Source organism: Octopus sinensis, linkage group LG9, assembly GCF_006345805.1.
Source record: "Octopus sinensis linkage group LG9, ASM634580v1, whole genome shotgun sequence".
In the NCBI taxonomy this organism is placed as follows: Eukaryota; Metazoa; Mollusca; class Cephalopoda; order Octopoda; family Octopodidae; genus Octopus; species Octopus sinensis.
This window is the reverse complement of record NC_043005.1, coordinates 96230214-96253190: the sequence shown is the minus strand read 5'-3', so window position 1 is coordinate 96253190 and position 22977 is coordinate 96230214. Positions and strand designations below refer to the sequence as shown.

At 37.1% G+C, this 22977-nt stretch overlaps 1 protein-coding gene across 3 annotated transcripts in view; it reads left to right on the top strand.

Annotated features, from left to right (window-relative positions):
* Positions 1-22977, top strand: part of LOC115215851 (tuberin-like) — a 120538-nt gene that overhangs the window by 62540 nt on the left and 35021 nt on the right. For 2 of the 3 annotated variants that reach the window (XM_029785189.2, XM_029785190.2), the window contains exons 7-22: positions 128-176; positions 1342-1467; positions 2316-2389; positions 4173-4299; positions 4798-4941; positions 6458-6601; positions 7375-7478; positions 11236-11317; positions 12319-12465; positions 13970-14095; positions 15072-15194; positions 15917-16029; positions 17834-17966; positions 19004-19129; positions 20658-20798; positions 22222-22411. In XM_029785189.2, coding sequence (XP_029641049.1) covers positions 128-176; positions 1342-1467; positions 2316-2389; positions 4173-4299; positions 4798-4941; positions 6458-6601; positions 7375-7478; positions 11236-11317; positions 12319-12465; positions 13970-14095; positions 15072-15194; positions 15917-16029; positions 17834-17966; positions 19004-19129; positions 20658-20798; positions 22222-22411 — 1949 coding nt within the window. Of the gene's footprint in view, positions 1-127; positions 177-1341; positions 1468-2315; positions 2394-4172; positions 4300-4797; positions 4942-6457; positions 6602-7374; positions 7479-11235; positions 11318-12318; positions 12466-13969; positions 14096-15071; positions 15195-15916; positions 16030-17833; positions 17967-19003; positions 19130-20657; positions 20799-22221; positions 22412-22977 lie in introns of those variants that run through there. The other variant, XM_036506188.1, reaches the window with a different exon arrangement.

Below are 22977 nucleotides of genomic sequence, written 5' to 3'. Positions count from 1 at the left end.
TTTCGTTGCTACTTGCTTAAATGGATATCTTAAAATCCATGCATTTTTTGTTTGTTTGAAAATGTTGAGTAACTTCATGAAAGTTTTGATATTATTCTAATCATGTTTTTGCATATTTTGTTCAAAGGTCAACATGTATGTTGATTACCAAAGTCAAAAATTTAAATGATATTAAGGTAAGAAAAAATTGTTTTTCTATTTAATTCTTCCCAAAACTATTATTATTATTAAGGTGGGCAAGCTGGCAGAATTGTTAGCATACTGGGCAAAATGCTTAGTGGCATTTCGTCTGTCTTTACATTTTGAGTTGAAATTCCATCGAGGTCAACTTTGCCTTTCATCCTTTCGGAGTTGATAAATTAAGTATGAGTGAAACACTGGAGTCGAGGTGATTGACTAGTCCCTCCCCCTATAATTATTATTATTAAAAGCAGTGAACTGGCCGAATCGTTAGCATGTCAGACAAAATACATAGTAGCATTTGATTACTCTTTACATTCTGTGTTCAAATGCAGCTGAGGTCAACTTTGCCTTTTATCCTTTCAAGGTCAATAAAATAAGTACCAGTTCAACACTGGGGTCGATGCAATTGAATTATTCCTCCCTTAAAATTGCTGGACTTGAGCCAAAATCTGAAACCATTGTTACTATTATTTCACTTTGCCTCCCCTCCCCCCAAATTTCAGGCCTTGTGTCTATAGTAGAAAGGATTATTATTTTTATTATTATTTGAGATGGTGAGTTGACAGAATCATTAGCACGCTGGGCAAAATGCTTGCTGACATTTTGTCCGTACTTACATTCTGAGTTCAAATTCCACCGAGGTTGACTTTGCCTTTCATCCTTTCAGGGTCGATAAATGAAGTACCAGTTGAGTATTGGGGTTGATGTAATTGATTTAGCTCCTTCCCTAGAATTTCAGGCCTTGTGCCTGTAGTAGAAAGGATTATTATTATTGACATAATTAGAATATTGGACTAAATGCTCTGTAGAAGTTAGCTAAACCCTTTATATTCTGAGTTATAATCCCATTGAAGTCAACACTCATTCTCCTGTGGTTTGATAAAATAAAGTACCATCCACGTACTAATTTCTCTTATACGGAAGCTATGTGATGTATTATAAAAGCATACTACTAAATGACAGAAAAAAGAAAGATAACATGGTTAAAATAATATGAGAGAAACCTGATCTTATATTCTAAATATAAAATATTACTCCTCTCCATCAATGAGTTTTGCTCTTGAAATTATCAATGTAACTTTAATCCATGATTCAGAAAATTCTCAGGATTAACTTTTTTTTAATCTAATGATTGATACTTGATATTTTGTTTTGCAGCAATGTGTAGAACTTTTGGGTTTGGTTATCGATCTTCAATGTGTTCCAGCAAATTGTTTAACCTATATTGTCACAGTATTATGTCGCACACTTAATATCCGCAATAATGCAACCACAAGTTGGGAGGTAAATATGTTTTTTTGTTTTCGCTTTGTTTACTTTTTATTTTCAACTTAATGTGTTCATTTATATATCAGTAAATATAGCATGTCGACATTTGTAAATGGAACATGTAGCTCACAGGCGTGGCTGTGTGGTAAGAACCTTGCTTCCCAACTACATGGTTCCATGTTCAGTCCCACTGCATGGCACATTGAGCAAGTGTCTTCTGCTATAGCCTCAGGCCAACCAAAGCCTTATGAGTGGATTTGGTGCAGCCATCTGGTTCGCCAGTCCTCAATCAAATCATCCAACCCATGCTAGCATGGAAAGCAGATGTTAAATGATGATGATGTGTGTGTGTGTGTGTTTGTCGTTGCCCCCCCCACCACCACCACCACCACCACCACCATTCCCACCATCGCTTGAAAATCTGATGCTGGTATGTTTGTCGTCCCTGTAACTTAGCAGTTTGGCAAAGAGACTTATAGAATAAGTACTAAGCCTACGAAGAATAAATCCTGGGATTGATTTCTGCTACTGAAAACCCTTTAAGGTGGTGCTCCAGCATGGTTGCAGTCAAAATGACTGAAACAAACAAAAGAATAAAGATATTCACTGACTGAGATCTTACTTATTACTCTTCTTCATTATTCTCTCAAATTTTGTCCTTTACATTCTGAGTTCAAATTCCACCACAATCAACTTTACCTTTCACCCTTTGACGTCGATAAAATAAGTCCGAGTTGAAAACTGGGCTTGATGTAACTGACTTACCCGCTCCCTGGACTTGCTGGCTTTGTGCCAAAATTTGAAACCATCATTATCTCTGATGGATGTAAAATGACTTGATGAATGTTCTTTCTTTTCTGCAGGTGATGAGGAAGTTGCTAAGTACACATCTTGGCCATCATGTAATTCACATTATGTGTTGTCTGCTGGAAGAAAAGTGAGTAGCTACTCTGTTGTTCTGTTTCCTTTATCCCATCGTTTCTCTTTTACTTTTTTCCTTCTTTCTTTCTTTTCTCCTACCTTTTTTCTTTATTTCCTTGTTTTCTTTCTTCTTTTCCTCATTAATTGATTAATTAATTAAATTAAATTATTTGACAGCTGCAGTCACAGTGAGTGGGTTGTTGGAATGTTTGGCCATTGATGAAAGAATTTTTTTGTATCCTGTCACTTTACTGTGTCCATGGCCAATACATTTGATACTGAAATGGGTCAATAAGTGTGTAAAAAGATATGCCCTAATAAGGTATTGTTTACAACTGCTAGAAATGGTATGGGTGGTGAGGGTACTGTTAAGGTAGAAGTGTTCTGTTCGATTATAGTGATGAGTTCAACTGCATATGTATAGTTTAGGTCTCTCTCTCTCTCTCTCTCTCTCTCTCTCTCTCTCTCTCTCTCTCTCTCTCTCTCTCCCCCCCTCTCTCTCCCTATCTATCTATACCTTTTTTGAAATATTTTAATCGGGTGAGGAATAGGTAGTGTCCCCGGACTTTTGCTTTCCTTTTCAAACTGATAAAACTGAAGCTGCCTATGCCCTTCCTGGATAACTGCAGATCACAAAGCTAACAGGAGACTCTGTAGGTAGTCAGTCAATCTGCTAGTAATAATAACCACATAATATCCTTCAAATAGCACCCCAACATCTTTTTTTAAAAAAAGGGACACATAGGATAATATGGCCCTGAGTTATACATATAGAAAAGTCAGTGTGGTCATGGTTGGACTGTCTAGGATCATAGGTCTGCTTGATCAAATCTGATCTCGGACTAAACATAGTCAGTACATTGAGCTGAGATGCCTGGTGGTGATTATGTCCCTAAAAGAAAGTAATCCAATATGTAGATGTTTGATCAGTTGTGGACATTCCTGTTGATGACAGATGAGGGTTCAACAATTTCTTGCGGAGCAGCTTGCACTGATGATCTGTTTATTGTGATCAAATAGGTGCAGGACTGGCTGTGTGGTAAGTAGCTTGCTCACCAACCACATGGTTCCAGGTTCACTCCCACTGCATGGCACCTTGGGCAAGTGTCTTCTACTGTAGCCTCGGGCCGACCAGAGCTTTGTGAGTGGATTTGGTAGATGGAAACTGAAAAAAGCTCGTTGTGTGTTTCTGTGTCTATGCCCCCACCATTGCTTGACAACTGAAATTGGTGTGTTTACATCCCCATCGGCAAAAGAGATCGATAGAATAAGTACTAGGCTTACAAAGAATAAGTCTTGGGGTCAATTTGTTTAACTAAAGGCGGTGCTCCAGCATGGCTGCAGTCAGATGACTGAAACAAATAAAAGAATAAATGTTTATGCCGCACATAATCTCACTCCTGCCATCAAACTGACATTACCTGAACAGGTGCATGGTGTGCCACATTTCAGGTGTTAAAGTGATCACAGAGCAAAGTAAAATGCAGTGTTTTGCTCAAGAACACAATGCATCACCTAGTCTTAGAATTGAAACCATGATCTTGTAATCATTAGTGCAACACACTAACCGCTATGCCATGTGCCATTACTATGTAGAGACCAATGAAATAAGTACCCAGATTAGTACTAGTGGTGGCGAGGATGTAATGTTATTGACTAATATCCTTTAAGGGGACACTAGCATAGCTTGGTCATGGTCCAATAAGTGAAGACCAGTCAAAAAAAGTTTTTAAAAGCAAAAATTAATATTTAAATAAATGAAATCTAAAATCCATCTATTTTTGTTTTCCTCTCAACAGAAACCACCCCATTGATGAGCAAGTGCTTCGAGCAGCTGTCTATTATTTGGGTATGGCTCTCTGGGGGTCAAAGAAAGTGACAAGTCTCAGTCAGCCACCATCATCTGTGTTACCTTCTTTTAGACAGGTACTGCTATTACTGTTTTCAGTAATTTCTTTTTCCTATGTTCCTTAATTGTGTGTGTGTGTGTGTGTGTGTGTGTATGTGCATGCACATATATATATATGCTTGCACAAAGATGTGTATATGTACATAGATATGCTCATTTGTGCATGCATATGTGCATACAAGCTCATCAATGTGCACTTGTACGTTCATGTGTATTTGTATGTTTGTAAGCATGAAAGTGTATATATGTGTTGCTTAATGGTACGCTTTAATTGTTGGAATACTGTATTTTCCAGCATACAATTTGATGTAATACATAGGGTAAACCTGTAGTGTAAACATTCAAACATTGCCACTATTTTTACAAATCCTGCTGCATTTTACATGGAATTTATATATATTAATATCAGGCAGTGACTACATACCTCTTGTGTGTGTGTGTGGAATAAATTCCAAGTTTAGCTAACTTAGCCTATATAATTACTATTCCTATTGTTTTGTCTTGTTTTCTTGTAGGTACTAGATTGTGGAAGTCAGCTAGTAGCATTTGAAGTCACTCTTAGTCTTGGTCATTTGGTGAAGAGATATGGTCAAATATTGACCTATGCTGGATGGGATATAGTTTTGGATATTTTAAGTACATTGTTGAAAAACCCTGAAGTAAGTATTTAATTCCGATGTATTGTTCTCATTTGAAGTAGTTTCCATTCTTGTTAAATGCCTACCATGTTTGTCTTGTGTCAAATATATTGAGATGCTTTTCTTATTTTATTGTATAGATGTAGGCATGGCTATAGGTGCAAACATGGCCACTATAGGTATGAACGGGGCTGTATGGTTAAGAAGTTGGCTTCTGGACCATGCACTTTGGGCTAGCCTCTTATACTAAGGCCCTGGGCTGACAAAAGCCTTATGAGTAGATTGGGTAGACAGGAAGGGTATTTGGTCATAAAGCTACTTCCTCAATAAACTCTCTCCAATCCATGCAAGCATAGAAAAGTGGACATTAAATGATGATATATATATACACACATCACATATATATATATATAATATATATATATATATATTATATATATATATATATATAATACAAATAAGAAAATGGAAAAACAAATTTAGTTTGTTCATCAACTTTTGGATATTAGAATCCAACATAAATAATGCAACATTCTAATATCCGAAAGTTGATGAACAAACTAAATTTGTTTCTCCATTTTCTTATTTGTATTATAAATTTACGGTAAAAATATTTCTTTACCTTCACCCGTTTAATACAATAAATGAGTTAATTGCATTGCAATTAAAAACATTTATGTATTAGGAATCTGGGTACTTTACCAACAGTTATCCCATAGTAGGTTACACCCATAACCCCTATCTTACTTTGTATTATATATATATGTATGTGTGTGTGTGAAGGCACATGGCTCACAATCATGAGGTAGTAAGTTTGATTTCCAAACTGAGCTCTGTGTTGTGTTCTTGAGTAAGACACTTTATTTCGCATTGCTCCAGTTCACTCAGCCATAAAAATGAGTTGCAATGTCACTGGTGCCAAGCTGTGTCAGCCTTTGCCTTTCCTTTGGATAATATTGATGGCATAGAGAGAGGCGGCTGGTATGCACGGGCGACTGCTGGTCTTCCATAAACAACCTTGCCCAGACTTGCGCGCCAGAGGGCAACTCTCTAGGTGCATTCCATGGTCATTCATGGCGGAAGGGAGTCTTTATGTGTGTGTGAGTGTGTGTTATTTATAAATTACCTGTATGTAAGACTTTGTTTCTCTTTCTCTCATATCTATCTGGCATAGGTTGCATGGTTTGATAGGATAGAGTGAGCTGCATTGTCCTCCAGGGTTTGCTTTGGCATTGTTTCTACAGCTTTTTCTTTTCCTCCCCTTCTGTTTTCCTTCCCGTCCTTTTTTTTCTTGCCTTGCAACTTACTTGACAACCTCACTGGTGCCAGCAATACGAAAGCAGCATCCAGCACACCCTGTAAAGTGGCTGGCATTAAGAAGAGCATCCAGCCTTAGAAGCCATGCCAAAGCTGACAATGGAGCTCAATGCAGCCCTACAGCACATCAGATCTTGTCCAGCCATCTAACCCATGCTAGCATAGAAAGAGGAGATGATGATGATGTTGACAAATTGCATTAATTTTATTTCTTTTTCAGTGGTCTCCGCCAAGCCAAGTGTCTATGGAAGAAAGCTTACACAGTATTTTGACAGATATCGAAACTCTTCAACTACATCGACTTTACAGTGGCTCTACGACTAAGTTATTTTGTATTATAGAATCTTGTGCAACAAAAAGACCTGTAAGTCGCTTCTTTAAAAATAAATCAGTAATTTCTTTTACAATGTTTCGATTTGGTTTGCAAGATTCTTTATATGAGTTCGTGTGTTGAAGCATATTCTGTTGTGTCTGGGGAGAGTCATTTTCTTTTTGTGCCTTATTATGTAACACACTCACCGGTAAAATTTCCACATTTTTCTTATTTTTATTTTCCTAAAACTTTCGTTGCGTCTTGCAACCTTTTAAATAGTCTTGACTTTTCAATAGTCTTTACAATGTTGTTATTGCTGACAATTTGTTATAGAATCAAAGCATAGCTGTATGGTTAACAAATTCACTTCACAATCACATGGTTTCAGGTTCAGTCTCACTGCTTAGCACCTTGGCAATGAATCTGATCTTACCACTGCCTTGAATCAAAACCACAAGCTTATGGCTTAAATTTTCAGAGTACACTGTGCAGTAGCTCATTGTTTGTTTGTTTGTGTGTGTTGGAGTAGTGTAGCAGAACGTGTTTATGAAAATTTGGTTATATTCTGGTTAAAGTAAATTCCAGACAAATCTTTGAAGGCAGTGTTCCAGCATGGCCGTAGTCAAATGTCTAAAGTCAGTAAAAGTTCTAAAAGATTTAAGATTTATTTAAAAAAATAAATCTTGTTGTTAGTAATGTTCTTAATTCTTGTACATTGTTGTAGAATCTTATAGAATTGTTATAAAAGTTGTTTTTTTTTACAGTCCCACCCAAAATCTTCTTTATTCTTTAAATTCTAATCATTGTTATCCATTTTTTTGCAGGCAGCATCTGTAATATCTTTGATAGATCATACAGCTGAAAGTCTACATCCTGGAGAAGAGAATTGGATAGAAAACCTTCAGCAACTTTTAGAGAAATATTTTAGGTATTTTTTTTTCTAAGCCATGTATTTCTTCTACAGTGAGACACCTGTTTTCTACCCTTCTAACATACTCTTATCTCTCAACACCTGGCACAAAGCCACCTGCCTCAATACTGCATTTCCTCACCTCAATCAAGGGCCTTGTCTTGCAAGTTACCTGGTGACCTCACTAGTGCTAGTGATACGAAAAAAGCACTCAGTACACACTGTGAAGTGATTGTTATTAGGAATGGTATCAAGTCATAAAAACCATGTCAAAACAGACATTGAAGCTCAGCGAGTCTTCTAGCCTGTTGGATCCTGTCAAACCATCAAACCCATGCCTGTATGGAATACAGATGTTTGATGATGATGATGATAATGTTTATAAAAGGTGGTGAGCTGGCAGAATCGTTAGCACGCCGGGTGAAATGCATAGCTGTATTTTGTCTGCCGTTATGTTCTGAGTTCAAATTCCGCCGAGGTCGACTTTGCCTTTCATCCTTTCAGGGTCGATAAATTAAGTACCAGTTACGCACTGGGGTCGATGTAATCGACTTAATCTGTTTGTCTGTCCTTGTTTGTCCTCTCAGTGTTTAGCCTCTTGTGGGTAGTAAAAAAATAGGTAGGCAGACTTTAAATCATGATGATGAGGGGGAGGAGGAGGATGCTGGTGGTGGTGGTGTGTGTGCATGAGATCTTAGAAGTTTCTAATTAGTCTACCAAGGTGGTAGGAAAAGCTACTAACCCAAGAAATGGGGAACCCTAACAGAAAATCCTGTGGTATGTTGGTTATTGAGTTTATGACAAATGTCTGCAACAATTTTCTGTTATCAGCATTTAGCTTCCCTCTGGGATTGCAGAGATATGACAGGTATTGCAGACTCAACAGACCCATCAAGCTATACCAACATGAAAAAACACGGGGTCTTTACTTTCATCATCATCATAACCACCACCACCACCATTGTCGTCGTCATCATCATCATCGTTTAACATATGCCTTCCATGCTAGCATGGGTGGGACTATACTATAAAAGAAATAAGTAAAATTAAACTAAACAAGTGCTACTCATATATATACGAGGGGCGTTCAATAAGTAATGCCCCTGACCCACTTCCCATAGCAGTAGAGCAACGAAACTTGGCACAGTTATTAGTCTTTTTCTACATAGGAACCACCCAGAGTTAGGCATTTCTCCCATCGTTTGATGTGGCTCTGGAGACTGTTTTTGTAGAAGAACCCAGCTTGGTCCTCCAACCTCAACGTGACTTCAGAAATCAAGGCTGCATCATCTGGGAAACGCTTTCCTTTCAAAAACAACTTCATGATTGGGAAGAGGTGAAAATCAGAGGGTGCAAGGTCAGGAAAGTAGGGGGGATGGGGAGGAGTTCATAGCCATACGCCTGTGCTTCTGATCTGGCGACAAGCGAGTTGTGGACTGGAGCGTTATCCTGCAGGAGGAGGATGCCTTTGCTGATCTTGCCCCGCTTCTTGATTTTGATAACTTCTCTTAATTTCCTCAAAAGTGAAGCATAATAGGCTCCTGCAATTGTGGTACCCTTTGCCAGGAAATCTGTCATCACTACTCCATCCTGGTCCCAGAAGACTGTGAGCATGACCTTGCTAGCGGAGGGCTGCACCCTTGCCTTCTTTGGAGGGGGTGAGTCACGGTGCTTCCACTGCATTGACTGGGCTTTGGTCTCTGGATCATCGTGATGGACTCAGGTTTCATCCTGTGTAATCAGTCTTTTGAAAAATTTTGACTCATCTTCTTGGCACATCTCCAAATTCACCCTCAAGCACTCGACGCGTTCTTGCTTCTGGAAAGGTGTGAGCAACCTGGGAATCCATCTGGCAGACACCTTTTGCATATGCAAATGGTCATGAATCATAGTTTCCACAGACCCGGTACTAATCTTGACCTCATGGGCTATTTAGCGAATAATTATGCGTCGATCTTCCAAAATGGCAGCCTCAACTTGACGGACAGATGCCTCATCAATGGCAGAAGGGGACGACCAGATCTGGGAGCTGTTTCCACAGAGTTCCGACCATGTTTGAATTCACGATGCCAGCGTTTTACAAGGTCATATAATGGGGCATCATCACCATAAGTTACTTTCATTTCATCAAAAGTCTCCCGTGGTGTGCGTCCTTTCAAATACAAAAACCGGATCACTGCTCGACACTCAACAGGCTCCATTTCACACTTGACTCGGTCCAAACACCTGTAAATCAGAAACCATAATTAATTCAGAGCTGTAATTTGCCACTTACTCTATAGAGATATAAATGATTGCACATGCAAAATTTCAGCTAGATCAAACAACTGCAAGTGGGTCAGAGGCATTACTTATTGAACGTAATAGCGTTCTGTTTATCATTTATGCAGTCATCAAAGTTGTTATAACGTCTTGTTTTTGAGATGGGTTCTCTTTCTTTCCTGATGAGAAGATCACATTATTTTACACTGTTTATTCCTTTGGAATAAAATCAATGTCGTCTTCGAAACATGTCGAAAGTAAAAGAATTTGAATAACACCTGCGTTCAACTGCATTTATTTACTTATACTACACAAATTACTCCACATTCACCTGGAGTTTCTACCTTTGAATAGGTCGCTACATCCTTGTTACTTGCGTGAATTTTGCTACCCTGGTAACGGTTTATTGAATTTTCCATGTTAACGGTAAACAAAGGATAATTCATTCATCCATTTATATATATATATATATGTTAGATTTTTGCCTATCAATTTCAATATATGACAGCTGAACAGCCATTTGTTAGATTACTCACACAGTAGGACCAGCCACATATTTTGGAAATGCTGATAATAGAAAGCTGTTGCAAACATTTTCCACAAATTCAATGAAGGACCTTCTTTATGGTCACTCGATCTGCTAGAAATAGCAGCCAAATTACTCTCAGATGACACTCTGCTGTCTAAAGACGAACATATTGGATAATGTAGTCCTGGATACATTGTATCTGAAAATAAAATGGAGTGGTCAAAGCTGGAAAGGTCAAATCTGTGGTCTTAGATTAGCTAGATCAGGATAGTCCTGAGGCTAAAAAACAACAACAACCTCATATCGCCATTTGTCTGAATTGCACATCTTTTCATTTGTAAATCACAGCATTCTTCTATCTGCCCCGAACATTTCTTAAGTCTTCCTTGAGTGATTTACTACTCTAACAGATACCTTTCTAATACTTGTTCCACTTCGTATTCACATTACATGTCCACCACCCCACAAACCATAAGGGAGCATAGAAAAGGCAACTGAATCTCCTCCAAATCACATCATGCCATTTTTTAAAAAACAAAAGGCCACATTAAATAATGTCCTGGATAAAGCACGTAAAAAGCCCCCACTACACTCACGGAGTGGTTGGCGTTAGGAAGGGCATCCAGCTGTAGAAACATTGCCAAATTAGACTGGAGCCTGGTGCAGCCTTCTGGCTTCCCAGAACCCCGGTCGAACCGTCCAACCCATGCTAGCATGGAGAACGGACGTTAAACGACGATGATGATGATGATGATACCACTAAATAGATGGTGATAGTCACAGCTGGGATGCCTTTGATCTAAAGAGCTGCTTGAACAGGAGTTACCCTAGGGCTAAACATTCCCAAACCAGTGCAGTTATCTTTATTCCACTCATTGGTTAATGCCTTTAATGTTTAGCCTGTTTTTCACACTCATGTTTAACTTTGCACATAAATTATTAGTTTTAATAAAGTAATTTTAATTTTTGAAACTTATATTTCAGCCATGAAATCCGTACAGAAATCAGAATAAAGGCACTTCAAGTCCTTTCCAATGTGTTATCAGTCAATCGTCAAATGTATGAAGTAGGTGTTGGTTTCTCTCTCTCTCTCTTTCTCTCTCTCTCCATCTCTCTCTCTCTCTCTCTCTCTCTCTCTCTCTCCCTGTCTCTCTCTCTCTCCCTGTCTCTCTCTCTCTCTGTCTGTCTCTCTCTCTCCCTGTCTCTCTCTCCCTCTCTCTCTCCCTCTCTCCTTCCTCTTCTCTCAAGAACTTTTAATTCAATTTTAAAACAGTTTTAAGATTGAAAAATAAAATCTGTTAGATTTTCTATTATTGCTGTGAACCGAAGAAGAAATTTCTATATGGTTGCTTGGCCCACTAAAAATAGCAGCTAAATCTGCCTCAGATCACATTCTTTTTGTCTTTAAAAAAAAAAACGAACACAAAAAGTAATTTAGTTTTAGCAACTGTGTTTGACTGCTATGTAGGATGGTCATGACTAATCATAGATTTACTTGATCAGCCAAACAATTTATAACTAAATAATAAAGCTATCAATGTAGGCGAAAAGGTTTATACGAAATGTTGCACACACTGCTCATCATTTATACTTTTCTCTAAGAGTGTTAGAAATACAACTCTTTCTCCTATAGGCACAAGGCCTGACCTTTTGTGGGGAATGGAGCTAGTTGATTACACAGACCCTAGTACTCAACTGGTACTTATTTTATCAATCTCAAAAAAATGAAAGGTCAAATTGACCTTGGCAAAATTTTAACTCTGAACATAAAGCTGGAAGAAATTACACTAACCATTCGTGTCTGGTCTGCTAACCATTCTGTCAACTTACTGCCTTAAGAGACATAATGAAGTGGTTACAGACAAGATAAAAAAAACCCACAAAAAACACACAAAAAAAAAACTGGACTGTAGACTTATGGTCAGAACCATAGACTTATGGACCATAGGCTTATGATTGGAGTTTTGTCAGAAATTTAACTCTAGCACTCTCTGAATTTTCTGTTGATAAATTCAAAGTATTCTTTGATAATTTAGCTATTCTCTTATTAATTTCTCTTTGATTTAGGATAAACTTGTGGAAATTGTGAGCACATTTCTTCATCGTTTGGAAACTGACCCAGATTCTGCTGTACGTAAAGCTGGCGCTGAACTCTTGTTAAGTATTGTTCCTTACAGTCGGCATCATAAATACTTACTGGAAATAATTTATAGGGTAAGTTACAATTATTTCTACTGTGCAAATTCAAAGAAACATGAAATGGTTAATAACAGGAAGGCATCCAGCTGTAAAAACAAGGCCTCAACTTGTATTCATCTAATCTATGCTTGCATTAAAAAGTGGACATAAAAATGAACAAGGGTCATCCATTCCTTTCAAAGAAAAGTAACTACAAATACACTGAAATTTTAGCCATAATGTTTCTTCTCCCTCTCCCAGCCATAGAAAAAGTATCTCATAGCTATTGTTGATGTTGTTGTACATTCCATGCTTTTCGAATAAGTTTAACATCCCCTTGACATATTTGGAACATTTTGTAAATAAGAAACCATTATTAGTAAATTAAATAATTGTTTCGAATTTAGGCACAAATGTTGCAGTTTTGATGGGAAGGGGTCTAGTCAATACCAGCAACCCTAGTACATGACTGGTACTTTATTTAATTTCTCTCCACTATCACCATCACCAAAAAAAAAAAAAATGAAAGGTACAGTTGACCTTGACCATGGCAGGATTTGAACCTAGAAAATAAAGAGTCAGAAGAAATAATGCAAGACATTGTGTCTGACGCTCTAAAGATTCTGGCCGTCACTACTCTCACCATTTGTCATCATCATTTGAGGAGACCTGTCAAGCTAAGTGAAATTGTAATTGTGGCTGAAGAGGACAGCTGTGTAAAGAAGGGCCAATCTCTAACTGTGGAGGGAACCTGTGAAAGAGGTAGACCCAGAAAGACATGGGACGAGGTGCTGAAGCATGATCTTTGAATGTTGGACCTCATGGAGGTGATGATAAGTGACTGAGACCTTTGGTGATGTGCTGTGCATGAGAAGACTCATCACGCTAAGTGAAATCACAGTCGTGGCTGATGCTGGTATCACGTAACCGGCATCTGTGCTGGTGGCACATACAAGCACCCATTACACTCTTGGAGTGGTTGGTGTTAGGAAGGGCATCCAGCCATAGAAACCATGCCAAACCAGACTGGAATTTGGTGCAGCTCTGTGGCTTACCAGTTCTGGTCAAACCATCTAACCTATGCCAACATGGAAAGCAGGCAGTAAATGATGATGATCCATGCAGGATTCATCCAGTTGGATGGGTTGACAGGATCCGATGAGGCCAAGGACTGCATCATGTTCCAATGTCTGCTTCGAGCATGGTTTCTATAGCTGGATGCCTTTTCTAATGCCAACCACTTTAGTGGAGTGTCCTATGTGCATTTTTCATGCCACCAGCACTGTCAGTGTTGCCATGCAGCTCACAAGACTACAAATCCTGAGGGGGTGGGGTCAATTTTATACTTTGGGATGAGGGGTTAAAATATTGGATGTGAGGAGGGTGGGGCAGAACAAGTTCTTGTAGAAAAGCTACATGATTCCCATGCATTGAAATGAGTTTTTTTTTTCTCTTTGTAATTATGTATTTACTTATTTCTGATTGCCGAGCCAGTTAATATTGCTATTTTATTAGTTACCCTATGAATTAATTATTGCAGGTAATAAAGAAACCTGTTCAGTTGTGGTTACAATCAATTGAGGGACAGAACGTCAAGCACCATTTAAACGACCCTTTGGTGGGAGACACACGAGAACTTGTGAAAGCTATGGTGGACACTTTTAAGGTAAGAACAAAGTTTTTCTTAAAACCTGCACTACAGTCTGTGTGTATGCACGTGTGTGTGTCTGTATGCACATGAAAAATATTAAATTACTATTTTTGTCATGTGTGCAACAGCATTAGCTTACTACTCATGGTCTGTGTTTCAGAAGCTTGCTTCCCAGCCATGTGGTCTTAGTTTCGGTCCTACTGTGCAACATCTAGGGCAAGTATGGGTACCCAGCCATAGAAAAATTGTCTCATAGCTATTGTTGATGTTGTTCATTCCATGCTTTTCAAATAAGTTTAACATCCCCTTGACATATTTGGGACATTTTGTAAATAAGAAACCATTATTAGTAAATTAAATAATTGTTTCGAATTTAGGCACAAATGTAGCAGTTTTGAGGGGGAGGGGTCTAGTCAATACCAGCAACCCTAGTACATGACTGGTACTTTATTTAATTTCTCTCCACTATCAACACCACCAAAAAAAAATGAAAGGTACAGTTTCTACTTTAGCTTCAAGTTGACCAAAGTCTTATGAGTGAATTTGAGAGACAGATACTGAAAGAAATCCATTATGTGTGTATGTGTGCATGTTCCCATGTCTTGATATCTTGTGATGGTTGTAAATGAGCTTCACCATCATACAGGTGGTGTTTGTATCCAGTCTTCCAGGACGAAATATGTCTGGACATGGGAAATGTTGCTTTACTTGGAAACAAGTGAGAGTTGGCAGCGGGAACAGTATCAAGCATAGGAAATCTACCTTCACAAATACTTTTTAACCTATGCAAACATGGAAAACTGATCGTTAAATAATGATGATACAAAACCTGAAAATGTTTGGAGAATATACCTCTTGAAAAGTAGTTCAGTTGTAAATGTTCTTTTTATAAATAAAACAAATATTTCTTAAGTACATTTAACTGTATCCATCCTAAATTCACAATATAAAATCATTTCTTAAATCTGTTTCTTATTTTCTTATTTTCCAGGCTAAAATTCTCAGTCCACCGGGTAGCTGTTGCCTTTGTATATATAATTTATTAGTACAGTATGCATCGTTCCAGTACTCTCACCCTTTATTGGTCACAACTGGTGGTGAAATCCGATGTAGTGTAAGTATATGTTAAATTAATTAATCTATACCCATGCTAGCATGGAAAACGGACATTAAACGATGATGATGATGTCTCATTAATTAGTAAATAAGTTTTATTACTACAGTTATATAAATTCTGTGTGTATATAGGTGTGTATATCTGTATATATATTTTCATCATCATCATTGATTAACGTCTGTTTTCCATGCTGGCATGGGTTGGACAGTTCGACTGGGGTCTGGGAAACCAAGAGGCTGCACCAGGCTCCAGTCTGATCAGGCAGTGTTTCTACAGCTGGATGTCCTTCCTATCATCAACCACTCTGAGAGTGTAGTAGGTGCTTTTTTTACGTTCCACTGGCACAGGGGCCTGGCTGGCATTGACAATGATTGGATGGTGCTATTTACATGCCACCAGCATGGGAGCCAGTCAAGGCGGCGCTGGAATTGGCCATGTTCGGATGGTGCTTTTTATGTGCCACCGGCATGGGGACTGTGTATATATAAGGTGTATCTGGATATATATATATATTTTTTTGGCTCATAAGTTAAATTATTTAAAGTAATTCCACACACACTCATACACTAGCTATATTCATAAGTATGCACTCATTTAAACAACACTGATACAGGCACATAACACACATGTACAATATTTATATAAAATTGCAATGATCAACATTTATCAACAAGCAAACACTTACTGAAGTATTGACTGTTTTATATTTGTCGTTACAGATAATTGAATGTCTTCTGTTATTACGCTGCAACAGTAAATACCAAATAGGGCTGGCAGAAAAACCAGACAGCAGAAAAGTTTCTTATAGTCCACATCTGCTTTGTAAAATAAAGTAAGTTTTCTCTTAACATTTTTCTTTTTTTATGTCCACTTTTCTATGATATAATGGGTCAGGCAGGATTTGTTGAAGCAAATTTTCTTCCCCGTTTCCAAGTAAGGTAATATTTCTCCAACAAACACTGAAGTTTTTTCCCAAAATCCAGGGTTTTTATAACTGCTCAACTTGACTTTAAAGAATCAAAATCACATAAAAATATTCTTTAACTAATTCTTAGAATTCCTATATGAGCAGTTATATTAACCAATGGAAAAACGACAATCATATTTCTTCGTCAATATGACATTACGTCATATTGCCAGCTACCACAAATTGGCGCTATTATTCAAAAATGGCTACGCACTACATTTCCTTGACCAGACATGTTTTCAGGGAAGATTGGAAACAAAGGACACCACTTGCATGACAGTGATACTCGTTTACAAATATCAAGGCAAGGAAACAGAAACACATAGACGCGTCCACACACACACACACACACACATATATACCCAAAGTGTTTCTTTTGGTATTCATCTATCAGATCCACTCACAGGGCATTGGTCAGCCCAGGGCTATAATAGAAGACATTTGCTGCCTTAGGTGCCTCACACTGGGATTAAATCCCAAATCATGTAGCTGTCAAGTGAGCTTGTTAACTATACACTCATATCTGCAACTGTATATTTTTAAAATATACTAATTGTGTATTTAGTGATTCTTTCATTAGTCCTTCAGCAGGTACAGTGAAGGATTTGTCTTATTGAGGAAATCTAATAAGACTAAAATTGATATTAAAAAGAGTTATCTCCTGTACTTGACAAATTATTACTAGTCATTGAACAGTTGTTGCCTCTGGGACCCACTTTGGGGTCCTGAGAGACATCTTTTATGTTCTCACCACATACCTCCCAGAACAAGTTGCCGGTTTATTGCTGGTTGTACTGGCATTGGGTGGAGGCTGCAATGTATTTTTCAAATGGATTCTTCTACCTAAAATCTAAATGTGTCCCTTGTTAGATTATGCAGCAGAAGATGTGCTTTGATTGTTCTGTCAAATCCTTTCCATATTGAAATTTTTGGTGGTCTTATTTATGCCTGGCAGCATGCCGGTATATTCATATTTGATCCACAAAATCTGGCAGGTAGACCTAAAAAAAATGGTTGTTTAATATCTTTAGTCTCAGTTTGTCACACTTTGGAATCCAGTTGGAAAGTCTAAGGATGGCTGCTTCTGATTGGACCCTATGGAGGAGGTGTCTGAGTATTCTACCTCCATGACCTTCCCAGGAATATTGGGTGTAGAAGATTAATGGATGAATATTAGCTATTGAGCTAATGTTCACCTTTCCTTGCCACATATTTTTAATTTGATATTTTTTTTAATACTCCTGGAATTAAGTATACTAATATGGACTTAATAAACAAACAATTTTACAGACACATAAATGTAGTGTTACTGATGCAGTTGTTTCAAATGTGTTTTAATGCAAGATTAATTGTACTTGTTAATTAAAGCCATATAAACACCGCCAGAATTTGAAGTTAATATTTAATATATCTTCAAGGCAACAAACTGGCAGAATCGTTAGCACACTGGGCAAAATGTTTCACAGCATTTCATCTGTCTTTACATTCTGAGTTCAAATTCCACCGAGGTCGACTTTGCCTTTCATTCTTTAAGGGTTGATAAAATAGTGCCAGTTGATAAAATAATGCCCTCCCTTGGAATTGCTGGCCGTGTGCCAAAATTTTGAAATCAATATTTAATATATCTCAGTTTCTTAAAAGCAACACTATCTTTCATTTCTGTTTCCAGCCAACAGTATGGGATAAATCGAAGCCCACCTGCAACACCCACCCACCAAGCTTCAGCATTATCTGTTCAGAATTCAGTATCTGTTATTGATTTTTCACAAACCCTGCTACTTTTTAGTGATTGTCTGAAGCATGTAAGTAATGTTTGCATTTGCTTCAATTATTAACGAACCTTAAAAGCAAAATCGTTTACCAGTATTTTTTTTTTTTTTTTGCTTCTTAAATTTGTTTTAAATGAATACCATCTTTGAAATAATTGAGTGAAAAAGACATTATGATACTTACTTCATAAATAACAACAAAAAAATCCTTGTTTTTTTTTCAAAAAAGTTGATGATTTTATGGAGTTTTCTTAAAATTTTGGTCACCAAGTTACATATATAATAATGTGTATTTTAGTAGTATTTTTGTTTATATCAAACATTTTAAACACTTTAACTACAAAATTAAATTTCATGGTTATTCCACAAATTATGTTAAATATCTACTAAAAAACAGAGTTGGTATTTTCTGCAAGTTGTGTTGCCTCAATAAAATTGACATCTCAATAGAAAATAGCTTCAAACATGTTGCTGTTTTCAGCAAAAGATAGACTGGTAAATGAAACTGCTTTCAACAGTTAAAGGTAATGAAATTGTGAGCAGATATATTCAATTTACACAGTAAAACGGTTAAAACAATTTTATAACTGAGGAAATCTTTGAAGAAGGAGTCAAATGTTTGTGCTGTACATTGTCTTACTTCCGCCATCAAATTGACTTTGCGTGTCCACCTACATATCAGGTGCTGAAGCAATCATGGAGCAGTGTGAAGTGAAGCGTTTTGCTCTAGAACACAATGCACCAGCTGCTCTGGGAATCAGAAGTATGACCTTGCAATCGTATGATCTTGGCCATGCACCAGCACATATGTACATGCATGTATACATACATGTATATATCTACAAGACTGTGGTTTTTGTGGACGCAAAACTATTGGTAACTCCATGACCAGAATTTAACTTTTTGTTTCAATACACAAACACACACACATATATATTTGTTACTAATTAAGGAAATTACATGACTGCTGTTCAAAATATGACTGTTTATGTAATAACAAAATGTTTTTTTAACTGCAAACCATAAATAACGAATCACTTTATCTGTTTTTCTTTTTTTTTCATCTTTAGGAAAGGGATTGGAATGTGTGGAAATGTTTTTTGAATCTTTTCCCAAACTTATTACGAAATAAAACTTTAGTTCTGTCTGAGAGAGGACAATTGATTGATTTGCTGTGCCACAGTCTCTGCAATTTAGTAAGTATTACTTTTTAGCTCATTTGTACCAGTTTTGGGCCAGAAAATATTCTTATTTCAAGACACACTTCTTTCTTCTACATCATTTCATTGAGATTTGATTTATTTCTTATTTAGCAAAATTTCACTCACCAACTCCATACTTCCATCACTAGTTCACAAATGAACAGCTTCTTTGGATTACTTCTACAACTGCTTCTAGTTCCCCTACATGGTCACTTGACCTGCTAGAAATAGCAACCAAATCTCCTGTAAATCACACATCACATTTCTAGAAAAGAAGACATTAGATGGTGTGGTTGTAGGTTCCCTGCACATTGACAAAAGATCTGGAATGCCTTTGTTTGGGGATGACCTGGGGCTAAACAGCAACAATCCCTGCTTGAAACCATTTTATGAATCTCACTACTTTTCCTCTCATAACAGTTTTAAAAAATATTTCTGTTACTTTTCACAATTCATATCTCTTGGCAAAGCCATGTGCATTAAGTATGTCTTCTTCAGAGAAAATATATGGTGTCTCATTGTAGTTCTCTATAACCTAAAGATATTTGGGTAGGATGGCAGACTCTGTTGGGTAATGAACTTAAATACCTTATAGTATTTGATTTCATCCCGTTCTGTGGTCAGCAAAATAGGAACTAGTTATTATATTGATGTTAATTCAACTGCCTGTAATCCTTCTTTTAAACTTATAAAATGTATGGATTTGTCCCAAATTTAAAATGTTTCACAAGCTCAGGAGGTTGTATGGTTAAGAAGCTCGCTTCCCAACCACATGGTTTTGGGTTCTGTCCCACTGCACAGCACCTTGGGCAAGCATCTTCTACTATTAGGTTGTCTGGAAAGTTCTGAGCATTTTTAAGCTAAATCTATTAACACTTCATTGGACACATCTGAAACGTAACACAATTTAAATTGCCTGATAGATGGGCAAAGGTCATTAATAATAATGGAAATTTATTGAAAGGTTAATTGTTTATATCCCTTTTTGCATATTAAAAAATGCTCAGAACTTTCTGAACAACCTAATATAACCCCAGGCCAATCAATGCCTTGTGAGTGAATTTGGTAGATGGAAACTGTATGGAAACGCATCATGTTTGAGTCTGTGTTTGTTTCATTCTCCACTGCTTGGCTGCTAGTGATGGTTTGTTTACATCCCTGTGACTTAGTGGTTTGGCATAATAGACCAATAGAATAAGTACCAGGCTTAAGTACTGGGGTCAATATATTTGAATAAAACTCTTCCAGGTGATGCCCCAGCATGGCTACACTCCAATGGCAAACAAGTAAAAAATAAAAGGCAATAAAATTCTGCACTCATTCCTCTCACCTCTTTATTTTAATTAATTTTTATTTTCAATATTTTTTTTAACAAAACTGAAATTTATTTTATAAAAGAGAAAAATGATAAAACATCTTATTTTTTAAAAATTCAAACTGTTTTATTTAAATATTAATTTTATTACAGTTGCTATTCAATATCTTCACTATTGTTCCATTTCAAACTGTTTTTTTTCCTTAGATCACAGACCGTAATCTGGGTTTACCTAGAAAATTAATAAAAAGCCCGTCCAAGTTTACTACATCTGATTTCCAAGCTGCGGTATTTCCTGTCCTCAGTGCCATAGTAACTTACCAGAGTGATTTACAAAGATCTCGACAGGTATATATGTATTAACAGAAAATCTTTCCTTCATTGTTACCTGCATTCTTTTCTTTCTCACCATTTACACCTTATTTCTGTGGTTATTTTCTTTCTTTCTTTATTTCTTTATAAGTAACCAGAAAGGTTTGCATTGTCTTTTGATACTTATGATAAAAGCAGATTAAAGAAAATATTCTGGGAGATGAAGTTACAACAAAAGTTAGGCTTGAGTCCCATCTTATTTCATTATGAGAAATGCAATGGATTTGTAGATTTCTCACCAATGTTTCTATCCTTTGCTCATCCCTTATATATGCATGGACATGGCTGTGTGCTTAAGAAGCTTGCAGAGTTTAGTTCCACTGCACAGCACTGTAGGCAAGTACCTTCTACTATAACCCTGGGCTGACCAAATCCTTTTGAGTGGATTTGGTCGACAGAAATGTAAAGAAACCTGTCGTAAAAAGCACCAGCCGATCATGGATGTTACCAGCCTCCTCTGGCCCCTGATCCGGTGGCACGTAAAAAGCACCCACTACACTTACGGAGTGGTTGGTGTTGGGAAGGGCATCCAGCTGTAGAAACACTGTCAGATCAGACTGGAGCCTGGTGTAGCCTCCTGGCTTTCCAGACCCCGGTCAAACCGTCCAACCCATGCTAGCATGGAAAACAGATGTTAAACTATGATGATATATATATATATATATATATATATATAAAAAGCAATAAAGATTCAAGTCAATTTTAATGAATTTACTTGAATATGGTACCTAACTTAGATGCACCAAAAAACTATACGGTTTTAACCATACAGTAATGTGGGGTGATTATAAGCGAGAAAGAAGCAACAAGAATGGATAAGTTTTTAGTACAATCGTTTCATACAAAGACAGGCTTTATTAAAAGTTGCAAAAATTTGCATATATATATGTGTGTGTGTGTGTTGTGTGTGTCTCTTTGGCCTGACATCACATGATGGTTCTAATTGAATATTGGTTTCAAATTTTGGCACAAGACCAGTAATTTTGGGGGAGTGAGTTAGTCAATTATATTGACCCCAGTGTTTAACTGGTACTTATTTTATTGAGTTCTAATTGAATATTACCATCATACAAGTAATGATGTGTGTTTTCAGTCTTCCATGAAAAACATATCAGGCCATAGGGAAATATTAGCTTGCATAGGAACAGTTGAGGGTTGGTGACTGGAAGGGCATCCAGTAGCAGAAAATCTGCCTCAGTGTTTTCTGTATGACTCATGGAAATGTGAGCATTAAAATTATGATGATGACAGGGTATACTACTACATAATGTCTATTTATTAAAGCCCACTTACAACATACTGGCCAATCTAAGGCTATGGTAGAAAAGTAAGAGAGAGAGAAATTTTGTTTCATTCAGTTCTTTGCCAATTTTTAATATCCATTTTCTTTCAATTACAGATGGAATTAATAAACTGCTTTAAGATAGGTCTGGTGTCAAGGTGTCCTCAGCTGTGTATGAATGCACTTCGAATGTGTGCCTTTGAGATGCCTGATGCCATGACGAGGTTTCTCCCAGATATCATCCTTTCTCTTAGTAAAATTTCTTCCACTATCTATATGGGAATTCCTGTACTTACCTTTTTATCAAGTAAGTAGAACATCTCAACGTTTCCTCTCAGAATTTGTTTTCTGTGTGTATGTATTTGTGTGTCCACATGCACATGCACACACGCACACATATATCCACACATGCACACACATGTATCCACACATGCACATACTCATACAGATATGTATATATAAGCACATGCATACATGTGTGTGGGGTGGGAGATATTCTCTCAAAATCTTGACATTCTGGTTTGAAAAATGACATGCTTTTGAATATAGATTATTACTGTGGAATGTATTGATTGATAGCTGATGTCATATTGATTTATAAGTTTTTTTGAATAAGCATAATTTTAAATTTTGTGATTTTCACACTTCCTCCATGACAGTTAATAATAGCATAAGCAAAGTGAAATTGGTTCATCTTTGTATTAAAACTGTTTGTATAAACAACACACTGCAGTGTTCACTATTTACTATGAATCAATGACTATCATTTGCTGTATTGTACTAAATTCTGTGGTGATAACTCTGATGTATGAATGTTCTACAGTATAAAACTAAATTAATGGTGACTTGCTGTTTCCATCAATACTGCCTTCA